General features: G+C 35.0%; 1 protein-coding gene across 1 annotated transcript in view; it reads right to left on the reverse strand.

The window, feature by feature from the left end:
• Positions 1–268: 268 nt before the first annotated feature.
• Positions 269–12,980, reverse strand: part of LOC121413432 (mitogen-activated protein kinase kinase kinase 4-like) — a 31,498-nt gene continuing 18,786 nt past the window's right edge. Inside the window, exons 16-24 of the mRNA XM_041606246.1 lie at positions 12,330–12,521; positions 10,319–10,648; positions 9,126–9,199; positions 8,082–8,198; positions 4,825–4,984; positions 4,253–4,372; positions 3,170–3,282; positions 1,885–2,064; positions 269–743 (exon numbers count right to left, since the gene is read on the reverse strand). Of these exons, the coding sequence (XP_041462180.1) occupies positions 705–743; positions 1,885–2,064; positions 3,170–3,282; positions 4,253–4,372; positions 4,825–4,984; positions 8,082–8,198; positions 9,126–9,199; positions 10,319–10,648; positions 12,330–12,521 (1,325 nt within the window). The 3' untranslated portion in view covers positions 269–704. The remainder of the gene's footprint in view (positions 744–1,884; positions 2,065–3,169; positions 3,283–4,252; positions 4,373–4,824; positions 4,985–8,081; positions 8,199–9,125; positions 9,200–10,318; positions 10,649–12,329; positions 12,522–12,980) is intronic.

Raw genomic sequence — 12,980 nt, forward strand, 5'->3', positions numbered from 1 at the left:
TTTGCCCTGTGTTTATTATGGCAGAAATCAGACAAACCTTAGTTTTCAATTTTTACCAGAGTAAAAAGTTTTATGCAACAGGCCCCATATTTTTTAAAAACCGTGAGAAACTGTGATAGATTATTGACCATTTTTCAAAGATCAATTCCTCACAAATTGAGCAAAAAATCCAGATATTGTGTCTGGACTCATCTTTTATATCTTCATTCAAATTCTCAAAAAACATCAAAATCAAGTGAGAATTGAAACCAAAGCTTGCATCCTTTGCATTTAAATGATTTACACATCGAATGAGGACATATTGATGATAATAACATTCAGCTCGTGTATTACAGGCAACAGGACAATATCTCTATGTGATATACAGATATATTATTACCCCAGTAATCATATTGTCAGGAGCGTAACACAAAGATTAGCGATCAATCGCTAAATGAAATGACCAATCAAGATCATTGTTACACGTGCATTTACTCAAAATACTGACCGGCAACCAATCAGTAGCATTCTTTCGTATTTGCTATTCATCGCAAAGCTTTGTGTTACGGGCCCTGGAGTCTTTCAACACCAAAGCCAGACCTTTACCCTTCACTGAAATGGACTTGTGTAGTGACCCACGAAGAACAAGATTCTAACTTGACCACAGAAAATGTATGCACTTTCTCCACTCCATGGGGATGTCCCAGCAAGAGAAGGTAATGTGACTAATGTTCATTTTCCTCTTCGATATGGCCAGCAGCAACCTGAAAAGGGAGTGAAGAAATGAATTATGGGTATATTTACCCAGGGAAGCCACTTCAGATCTAAAAACTGTTCTCCTATCGGGCCCTGCCATTACTATTACCCCGGCTTTAGCTGGGCTGCCTATGTGCTCAAGCATTCAAAGAATTTCTTCCTACTGGGTACCCATTCACCTCACCTGGGTTGAGTGCAGCACAATGTGGATAAGTTTCTCGCTGGAGGAAATTACACCATGGCTGGGATTTGAACCCACCGACCCTCTTTTCAAAGTCAGAAGACTAATCCACTGGGCCACAACACTCTACAAATTAAACAAAAGCCTTTCTAAAGCTTTCATATTCATATTTATATTCAATAATGGAAATTTTCTTTAATCCCTCAAGTTTTCTTTTGAAAATCTTGAAATTTATGAGGTATTCAGAACCCTCTAACGGTAATGTTTTTCTTTTATAAAAGGGCTTTTTGAACATTTATCTTATAAATATGATTACATATCCAATAATTATAATCTAAGATTACATCCTGACATCTTTTATCCAATCCCAAGCTTAAGAATTGTTTCTTCCCCATTAATTAAAAAATATGCAGTTCTTTTCAATTTGGTCTGATCCTAATCAAAATAAAATTTCCAGTAAAATTGCATGTTTTTTAATATCATATAGCATCCATACACTAAGAGTTTTAGGACATACACATTCATATAAAGTAAAATAAACTGGAATAAAGACCAACACTGAATATTCTACAAAAAAAAAGTATTCACAACTGAGGTACAAGCATGGTCAACATAATGAAAGTCATTTACTATCAAAATAGGCATTCATTTACAATGAAATTAAGGACAAAATACATGTAAAATGAAACCGACAAAAAAAAGAATATTACAGATGAATATTTCAATTTGAGCAGGAAATATTGATCAACCTGGCAAACACAAATTAAAGATTATTATTGGTCACAACTGTCACATGAAATAAACAAACAGAAGTTAAAAGGTCTGATGAAAAATTGGCTGTTCCAGACAAAAGTCGCATATTTACATTTGCTTTATACTGCGAGTAACAATTTACTACTTACTCTTAAATAAATTTCAATGAAGTGGATAAAATATTTTCTAATACAGTATAAACTCATATATCTTACCTTAAGAAATGGGTGATCCAGCAATTTGTTTGCCGTCCAACGTTTGGACGAATCATGCTTCAGACACCGAGATAGGAAGTCCTTCCCTTCAGGATTCATTGCTTCCGGTATATGAGGAACAGCGCCCTCGCCTACCTTGTACATGATAGTGAACTCATGGTCATAGTCATGCCATGGTCTCTGTAATGGTCAGAGTGAAGAGGAAAAGATGGGGAAAGGTGGAGAAAACTTCGTGTGAGATTTAAACTTACTTCACATGATTTTAATTTCAATTCAATTTATTTACTACGTAAAAAATCACATGAGTAGATATACAATTTATATTTTCAACAAATCAATTACATATCCAGTATGTGAACAGGAACCCTCTATGAGACCTGGGGAGCGTTTCATGAAAGGAATTGTCAGACGTTTTATCCGACAAGTCCCATTTTATCCGACAGTTGCCATAGTAACAGTGCTTTTTAGCCAATCGACATCAAGGAAAGATATCAGATCTGACAACTTGTCAGATGACAATGTTGATAAAACACTCCCCTGAACTGTAGACATTTCAAATTATATCTACTAAAGAGATAATGGTAAATTACTCTACAATTTATTCTGCAAACCGTAGCCTCTACAATATAGTACTACTTATGACTCCAAAGAATCCATAATTTCACAGGTGGCTTGAAAATGTACATGATTTTGATTTTTTTTAAATTCATTTACATATACACTACATTCAAATCCAACTACGAGACCTAAATCGTATAAGTAACTTTCATCATACTGAGTAAAGCTCATATTTGCGTTATGCATGCATTTAACATCTTTTTGAAGAGCATTGCTACAAAATACATGTACATTTACTAGATTATTAATAAATAAAAGCATTTCTGGTTTAGTGCAACAAGGGAATAATTTGCCTGACCAATTTTTGGTCGTGAGAGGAAAGCTGTCAACTATTAAAATTCTGTACAGACCTATGTAAAAATCTGCTACAAAAGACTTTCTGTAGCAGTCTTTACAAAATGTAGAACAATTGCAATGCAAAACCCCAAAAACATATTCCCTGGCAACATGAAATGAATGTTGACTTTGCATACCCCAAAACATAGTTTTGTTTTCTTATAATGCCACAGATGAAAATATGAAGAATGAGTAGTCCCATACACTGGAAAGCTGTATGTAAAGCGCATAGAACAATTTCAATGGAGTATGAACTATATGAACATCAGTTTAGTAGTATCAGTAGCAGCAGTAGCAATAGTAACAAACCAAATTACAATCATCTATTTACCTTGCCTGTAACCATCTCAATGACTACACATCCCAGACTCCAGATATCAGCTTGCCTGCCATAGCCACGCTTTCCTTTCCCTGTCTGGTTGATCACCTCTGGGGCCATATAAGCTGAGATAGGAAGATCAAAATCTATAATGTTCAATTTTTGTCTGGAGCAAATTATCCATGTACAATGCAGTATATGTGACTGTGATGCATGATTTAATTAATACCATACCTTACCAATTTACATTTAAGTCTCTTAGTGCTATGAATGATAGAATGAGAAAGAAAGAAAAAAGGAAACAATCACAAATTGAAATCTATCTTACACAAATATGCAACAAGGAACTCCTACAATACATCACTAATTTGGAAGATTAAATTGATCTTTGGAAAAGGTGAGACTTTAACATGCACTTGAATAGATCATGAGAAGATCATTCTTTAACATTATTGAGAAGTTTCTTCCACAGTTGAGGGAGTGTGAAATGAACAACATGGGGTACATGTATAATGTAATTCATAAAATTGGTTTGTAAAAGAATGTAGCTAATAGCATATGATGCTTCATTTATAATCTAACTTCTGTGTCCGTTCATGCATTTTGTGCATAGCTCAGTGTATTAAAAGCAAATAATCTGTGTTAGTGAAGGTGATGGGCAGACTATTTCTTTAGAGGCAAGCTGGATGTAGTTATCTTTTGGAAGTGAAGCAGAAAAGAAATCGAGTTTGTCTCATCACCTGATACCACGAGGTGATAAAATGTAAGTTTTTATTCCACACCTGAAACCATTCCACAAGTTAGGAAATAAATGTTCATCTTAACAAAAAAGAAATTTGGTGAAGATTTTGAGGTTTCCTTTTTTTAAATGCATAATAAGTCTATGGTTGTATTACTGAAAAGAATGAGTATTCATACACGTTTGTCCTGACCTGGTTGATAAAAAATGCCACCATGAATAAATATGTGATAAATATAATAATAAATATGTGAGTGGTGATCCACAGCGGTAAAACAAACCACAAAAATTGATATTTCTGATTGAATGAGTATAATTAGAAAGAGTATGAAAGCAATAGAGAATAAGATACCTACCGGCTGTTCCCATGGTGGTATTAACCTCACCATGCATTGTGTTATGTGTCTTGAGTTTAATAGCAGCACCAAAGTCTCCTAGCTTCACATGACCATCAGAGAGCAGGAAGATATTTGCTCCTATATCACAATTAGATAAAAAAGAGGGAACAAATATTTTTGAAGAATTTCTATTTGTCCTGACAGTGGAGAAACTTGACAATCCTCAATCCTAAACTTTGTTTCTTGTGTTGTTCAATCTCTAGATCAGTATAAATGATAATTTGCTTGCTACTTTATTCTGTTTTTTTTTTCAACTGGCTCTAACTTTTCATATGGATACAATTAAAATTCATCCTTAAGTTCTGTTCATTTTTGTCTAGTTGGAAAGCGACAGTTTTCTTGTATTTCAGTTCACCTCATCATTCCCCCTTACCGATCTTGTCTTCATTCTGAAATCTCATATTTTACCTTTTCTCCCATCATTGTTTGAAGAATATCACCCGTCTCATCTTCTCGTCACTAAACAGTCTAATTTCAATAATCTATTATGGTCTAATCTTTTATCAAAAGAAAATGTCTTACTAGTCTACCTTTTATATCTCTGTGGATGATATTGTGATCATGGAGGACACTGATTGCTATGGTAACCTCCCTGGTGTACTGTCTAATCATCTCTTCTGGTAGACCAGTCTTGGCTACCTCAGCTATGGTCCCACCATCGCAGTACTCCATGAAGATCAACAGCTCCTCCTACAGGGGGGGGGGGGTTATTAGTGGAAGAAAAAAAGATGGATAAAACGTTAAAGGACCAAAGAAATAAAGGAGATGTGATGGAGACCAAGATATAAACAGAGACAGAGAGGAACTAAGGGAGGGAGTGAGTGAAGGCAGAGAGTGAGAGGGATAGAGAGAAAGGGTGCAAGAAAAGGAGAGAAAGGAGAGGAGATGAAAAAGGAAGGGGGAGAGGGGGGGAGACACAACATATTTGGAATGGGAGTTTGAGGGAAAAACAGGGGGGAAAATACCTTGTAACTGGACAAAAAGTAAGACAGTATAATAACAAAGAAAACAAGAAAACAAAATGGAAACAGGAAAAAAAGAAACCAAGATAGAAGAAAAAAACATTATGCACAAATAATTTGTGAACTGAAAAAAAAAATAATAGCTGAATTATTAATACAATAAAATATTTATTTAACCATGGGATGAAATACTTGGAATAAGTTTCTGCTATACCTCAAGAATATATCGCAAAAGTACATGTAATATTCAAGATGCTTTGAATGGTTGCTTTTTCCAATTTGCATGCTGAATATTCCAACAATAGGTTTATAGACAGAAAGACACATTTTAACATCAATTTTAAACTAGCTTTATAACAATTTGTACATGTTTAACTGTATTGTAATCTGTTAAAAACATTTTTTCCACATGTCTATGAGCAAATACAATTGAAGATAAAAAGAGTCAAGGAAATGCCAGTGGAGTTTCAACAAGGTTCGTATCAGACTGATACCAAGGAAGTTATCGCTTTTCATTTGTAATTGATTAAAAACATTTGAAAATGCGTATCAGTGTAAGATATTTGCCTTTGCTAGATCAGAAATTGAAAAATTCACATTTCTTACATACTTTTAGTTTTAGCATAGTGCCTTTCCATTATAACATGCCCGAATGACTTTACAATAATACAATAACTACATGTAACATAAAAATAAAATTCTGCTGTCTAAATGCACATAACATTCAAATAGTTGATTGAATAGAAAAATAGGTTAAAGGTTTATTTCTTGATTGAAATTTCTTGCTGACTTGTTCTATTTTTTCATTTAGTATATTTTTTATCATTCCAAACCTTTAAGATTTAATATGTAACATCACTGCAGATTTGACATTCAATATAAGACAATCCTGTTATGTATGATTTCATTAACACAAGAAGGATAATAAACACATGAAGCCAGAATCCAAAGACTCGTGTAATATAGAATTTTTAAAAGTGCTTATAAACATTATTCCGATGGGATTTTTTTAGCAAAACATACAAATGCGGAATAACAATCTCATCTTTTTCACTACATTTAAATTGTAATTCCAATTAATTACAATACTTCAATGGATGTAAATATTCATGTCATTTTATACAGACTATAAATTATGTAAATACACTTTGATCTCATTCAAATCACTATTTTATTGTAGAGCTAGAATTTCTAAGATAACACATGCATACATTACATAACATTTACATTTCCTGCTGTACTTTTATGCAAATTTCCATGCACTCATGCTTATTTCATGTATTAATTCCTGTATCAAAGCAAATGCAATATTCACTATCAGGTCATTGAAATTATCTGTAACTTGTTAGTCTGCGACACGTTGCAAATATACTGTAGACTCTGCCCGTTGTAAGTGATTTATATTCTTGATGAGCTCAAACAAAGCGACTATTTAGTACTTGAGAAAATAGCTCTAGCCTTTATTAGTATGTTAGTCAGTTGAGTAAGCAATGCATTTTACTCATTTACTCAATTACAAAACATTCAAAGATTTCTGCATTACTCCATTCAAGCAGGACATAAAATTATAATTTTTCTAATCATAAAAAGGAATTGTTTTGTAATCATAATCATTATTTCTTGCATTAATCATGGCAGCATAATGAAAGGAAAAAGGGAAAGGAAACTTATAACTATACATTAAAGGTCAAGTTAAAAATTTTAGTTGGGAACATACAAGTAATATTTTCAAAATAAATTCTTTACACTCTTGGTATAATGAATTCATATAATTTTATATATCCTGAAGAGAGCTCTAATGGCATTCAATAGCAGCATGCAAGATCATTATTTCATTAGTGTTATGCATCAAGAGTCTTATATACATGACTTCCTATGATAGCGTCTTACATATTGACTCCAGTCCTGGCGATTTGGTGGACACTGCAAAAGATGGGGGCATTATCAAACTTCACTAATAGGATTGTTATCGGTAATAATATCCAAAATAATAAATCAAAGAACAAGGAATTACTTTATCTAATTTGGTTTCTCATTCAACCTCCTGATGGAAGAGAAAAAAAATTGTAATCCACATATGGAATAGCATCAGATATTTCAGACAAGCTCTTTATGATAGTCCAAACGAATAGATGGGGTACAATTAATCTCTACATTTTTTCTCCCGATGAGGTGATGCTATGCAGTGAAATGACACTATGAAAGTGTTAATGCAGTGCTGCTGGTGAAATTACAAGCAGTAAGAATACCCAGCTAACTCATCAAGGAAATATTAGATCTAAGTTTTATTTAATTTTTTTTCTAAATCAGAAAAAATGCAAGTCCTCATTCAAAAATGTACTACAAAAATCCTCATTAATATCTTCCAACATATCCATAACAATACTCCAAGTCTGATATACTCTAGTGCAAGACACAGTCATGAGATCAAAAGATTCAAGGGAAAGCTATCACAGCAATATAAAACAGTCTTCACTATGAAGAAATGGAATTAAAACATGTCACATGTAGAAGTCACCCAGTTACAAGAAAAGAATAACATACATATCATATTCGTCTCTCATGCTGTTATATTTAGGTATTTCCATAAAGTACAGGCCAACGCCTAATACATGTATGTGGGACCTTCCTGAGACGAATCTGTTTCTGTTTTCTATTTCATACAAAAAGTTGTAATGCTATTAAATCATTATGTCATGAGCAGTTAGTAAAGTGAAGGGGAAATTGAAAAAAATTGGGTTGGGACGTACAAAAACGTTGATTATTTTATGGAATTACTCATTTGCATCCTTCATTTTAAATAGATGGGATTATTGATATCTCACCCTGTGTATCTCCACTCCATAGTAACGGACAAGGTTGGCATGACGGATCCCCTCAAGGTTCTTTATCTCATCAGCAATATCCCGGATCACCTGATGGTCGTTCCTCTGGAATCGCATCTGCGATGGAAAAAAGCAAAATATAGCAGGTGAATTATCAATTTTATGGTAAAACCTGTCTATTAAGACTGCCCAAGTGATACAAGATAGATGTTTTTCATGGAATAGTTAGTTTATTAATGCATGTTTCAACAATTGAATGGATGTAGACAGGGAGTAATATTATGTTGCTAAAGCAGGTTTGATTGTCATTTTTTTAGCAAAGCTTTTAATTGGAAGAGTGCTTAAGATATTTCTTAGACCTACAGGTCTTTTATTACTTGTGAATTTGTGGTTCTTGAATCGATTCTCCCATGCCTATTCATAATCCTGGACAATCCAATGATTTCTTTTTAAAGTAAAGTATCAAATTTCATCACATATGTATAAACAACTGACATCACTTCCTGTTATATATACCTGGATCAGGTGTGGCAACCTGGTGGGTTGATAGGGGGGAGGGAGGGCAAGACAATATGGAAAGATATTTCCTTGGAGACAAGTCTCCTATATTTTAATGAAAGGAATGTCTACACAACCACCTCCAATAAGCACAAGCGCAAATGATAATTTACTCAATAAATCCAATGTAAATTCAAAATCAATTAATTCTTTGAGTGCTGGGCCATGAACCCCTCTGTGCTGGATTGTTTTGAGGGAGAGAAACAATGGTTTGTTAGAGCGTGAAATGCAAAGTTTGCATGGCACCGAGTGTGCATTGGTGCGCAGTACACATGGAAATGGTTCAACAAAATCTGAGTTTTCAAAGACACAATATAAGATTAGCGTACTTGTGTACAAAATTCAACCACAGTGAACAGAAGAAGCCATCATTGATGAAAGGTGGTTGCATGTAGCGGGAAACAGTTTAAAGGATGTCTCTCTGCAAGTCCTAATATGTTTTTAATAAAGTTTTAGGAGACAGTAGTGTTGATGAGTCGTTCTTACCTCTTTGACTGCGAGTGTTTCACCAGTATTCATATTGATGCAGGAGTATACCGTTGTTCCAAATTGACCCTCACCTTCAGACAAGAAATACAAAGATTAAAAAATTCAGTTATAATAATAATAATATAGGGTATTTATATTGCGCTCATATCCACCTTGTTAGGTGCTCAAGGCGCTCCTATATTACCCGGCTAAGCTAGGCGTTCATAGCGCACACAGCTTTTTAAGGAATTATTTCCTACCGGTACCCATTTACCTCACCTGGGTTGAGTGCAGCACATTGTGGATCAGTTTCTTGCTGAAGGAAATTACGCCATGGCTGGGATTCGAACCCACGACCCTCTGTTTCAAAGTCCGAAGACTAATCCACTGGGACATAACGCTCCACGTAAGCCCATTGTGAAAGCCTAACCAAAAAGATTTCAAATTTCAATGTCTGAATCCACAAGATTGAACAATTAAGCTACCAAGATATGATTTTTTTTTTTTAATTGGCATTCCTGCCGTTACAATGACCAGGACCCCGCAGCATAAGCTTTGGTAACTGATCATGTGACTGATTTTTAAAATTGATCACATGCAATGACCAATTCTATCAATCATAAAAATCAGCTTCATGATCAATTGCTAAGCTTTTATATCACAGGGCCATGTTTCTGAAATTAATCTCACATGTTCCAAAATGTTTCATACATCTAAATAATCTTACCCCCATGGTTTCTCGAAGAGCAATTTCTGATAGCTCTCTTAAAATTTTACCTTTTTTTACTCATGAATTTGATTATTTCACTTTTTATCAAAATATAATTTCATTTCTTTCCCAGAGCTACCAAGTCTCACGCATTATGCGTGAGACTCAAGCATTTTGGACTCTTGTTCATCCCCTCAAATCTCTGTCTCATGCAACTATCACAGCCTATCCCCATATACATTGTACACAATGTCTGTGATCTCACTCAGATTCACAGAAAATCTCACGCATAGCTGGTCTTTGAACTTGGCATCTCTGCTTTCCATTCTTTTTTTAATGATTTATTTGAATGACACATGCCTTGAGCATTCTTCGGAATGGACATGTGAGCAGCTGAACTGTAGTTATCATTATTATCACCTATTAGAAAGTTCATGAAAAAGTATTTCTACACAATTATGGCATCAAAGTAGATCGCTTATTATGAAACAAGATAACTCACCAATCTTGAAACCCCTCTGCCACCTGAAGGTCACCTTCTTACAGTTGATATTAACCACCTCATGATTATTATGTTGATCACTGATCCTTCCTATCATGGATACCCTTTGTAGCTTATCATTACGAGCCTGCTCCAACCGCTCCAACGCCTGGACCTTGCGGGAACGTCTGTCCCTCTTCTGACACGCAGCACCGGGAGGTGCGCAGTTGTTGGCGGTGCGGGGAGCGTATTCAGGGTCGCGGGAGAGGGCACGGAATACGTGGTTGGACGGCAAGGGAGAGGAGGTGGGGTTGGGGCTGCAACGCTTGTCATAGCGAGGGAAACCAGGATCTGTAGATGTGAGTCAAAATTGAGAGCTTAGATATTTAAAAGAGTGATATTTACATCACAACAGGAAACAATTATACTTCTAAAGTATTACCCATCCTAATTATGAAAGGGTAGATGATTATTAAAGCTACACAAGCATTTAGAATCATAGAAATATGAAGGATTGTGTAAACACATAGGCCTGTGTTCTGAAGTCAGGTTTATCTTAGACCATGGTCTAACTCTGTGCTAATATTATGGGAAGCCAAAAGTGTCAAAATTTTTATCAAGTTGTATGTTTCTTATGTTTACTGTGCTCTTTCCTGATTCATCGATGGTGAAGATAATAATCTATTTATATTTCCTTGACAATTACTGAAGTATGGTATCTCTACAGTTAGTGATTTATGTAACAAAACCTGCTATCAGAATATGGGTCATAGGGTCAAAGATTCAGATTGGTGGCTCAGTAGCTCAGATCAAGTTTTCTTTCAACTCAATCTATGAAAGTCCCCAAAATTCATTTTCATGCTTTCATTTCTGTTTGGGGAACAAAATGAAGCATGACACGTGACCCTGGTACCAATGACTGCTGTACATATTCCATGTGTTTCAAGTTCAAGTTTATTTCTTCAAAACCAAAAACATCACATCATAATCAAAATCAAAATAGATATACATACAACGTAAATGAGTACATAAACATACACCAATTAGATTATAGCATAGACGAATTGGTTTTAGGACCCCTTTAAAAGCAAAGCTTGTGAGTAGGGCCCTGGAATACTTATGATTATTAACATAAAACATAGGATATACTAATCTACAAGATATAAAAGGAGAGAAAAATAATGTATAAGGTTAAGGTGCTAAAAATAGAATGTAAAACTATTACAAACACACATATATACACACACGCACTTTTTTTTTTTTTTTTTTTTAATAATATTTTTATTTTCTTCCTCTTTCAAAACAATAAGTTGACAATCACAATTCATATAAATAAAGATTCTTTGCAAGTATACAATCAATTAACAATCAAACAAATAAATATATCAATATCAATTAGATTACAAATATTTTTAAAATGATTACAAATGAAATCAAACCGCCAAATTTCTCTTCTATAACAATATGAAACTTTTAAGAGAAAAAAAAATTACCTCAATATCATGTTAATATCAAAATTATGTCAAATCAAATAAGAAACTCTACAAGCCTTCAAGAGGAAGATTACATATATATGTTTCACTCACCCAAGCACCCCACACTCCCTACCACACAATATACCACCCCCCCCCCCAAAAAAAAAAAAAAAACACACACACACACGCCCTCACAAACACAGAAGACCCCCCCCCCAGGCAGCAAACATACCATAGCACACTCGCATTCACACACTCCAAAAAAAAAAAAAAAAAAAACACACACCCACACACACACACAACCACACACACCCACACATGCACGTATTAAACATAAATTCTGAGTAGGTCACCAACTTAAATGCTAATACATCAACTTAAGTGTAAGAAGTGGAGGAGAGTAGGAGCATTGAGCTGAGGATGGATGCACTGCATCATGCAAACCCAGTTATTCCTTCTTAAATGGGACAAAAACGGATTTAAAACTTTGGACTACTGGATAACTGACTGACCGAGAATAAAGGACGTTCCAAAAGAGAAGGGTAAGGATCACTCACCTAGCCTATCTTCGGTGGGGCTTGTATTTGAATTGATGGATAGGAATCTCTCGACACTAGGGATACGTCTAAGGTCTCCCACACTGGTTGGTGAGGTGATGGATTGCTCTGATGATGAACTGCTTCGGATGGACTTGCTGCTCCGGGATCGCATCATCTTGCCACCAAGGAAGTCGGGAGATCCCATACGATCTGAGAACGTTTTCAATTTAGGTGTAAGGAAAGGAAAAGCTCATAAGTGATCAATACTTAAACAGCTGAGGAAGTCATAGATCAAAATTTGAGGTCAAAGTAAAGCATTATTCAACATTTTAAGTGAGGTACATATTGACCATCTTCCTAAAGCCTGTTTCAACTATTGTAACTTTCCATTATTGTATCTACCATGGTAACCTTGATTGTGATTGGCTGCTGAGCCTTGTTACCACGGTAGCTGCCTTAATGATGAAGTTACAGTGGTTGTAACTCTTTATGATATGGGCCACAGGAAGCTGCTTTCTCTATCATCAAAGTGTTGCTCCAACCCCTCGGATACAATCAAATGTAGATATTGGCCCGTATGCTGAAGTCAGGTTTAACTTAATACACCGGGTCTAATTCTTAAAAAAAATTATGGGGAAGCAAAAATTCATAAATTCTGTTTATACTGCA

This window comes from Lytechinus variegatus, chromosome 4 (genome assembly GCF_018143015.1).
Source record: "Lytechinus variegatus isolate NC3 chromosome 4, Lvar_3.0, whole genome shotgun sequence".
Classification (NCBI taxonomy): Eukaryota; Metazoa; Echinodermata; class Echinoidea; order Temnopleuroida; family Toxopneustidae; genus Lytechinus; species Lytechinus variegatus.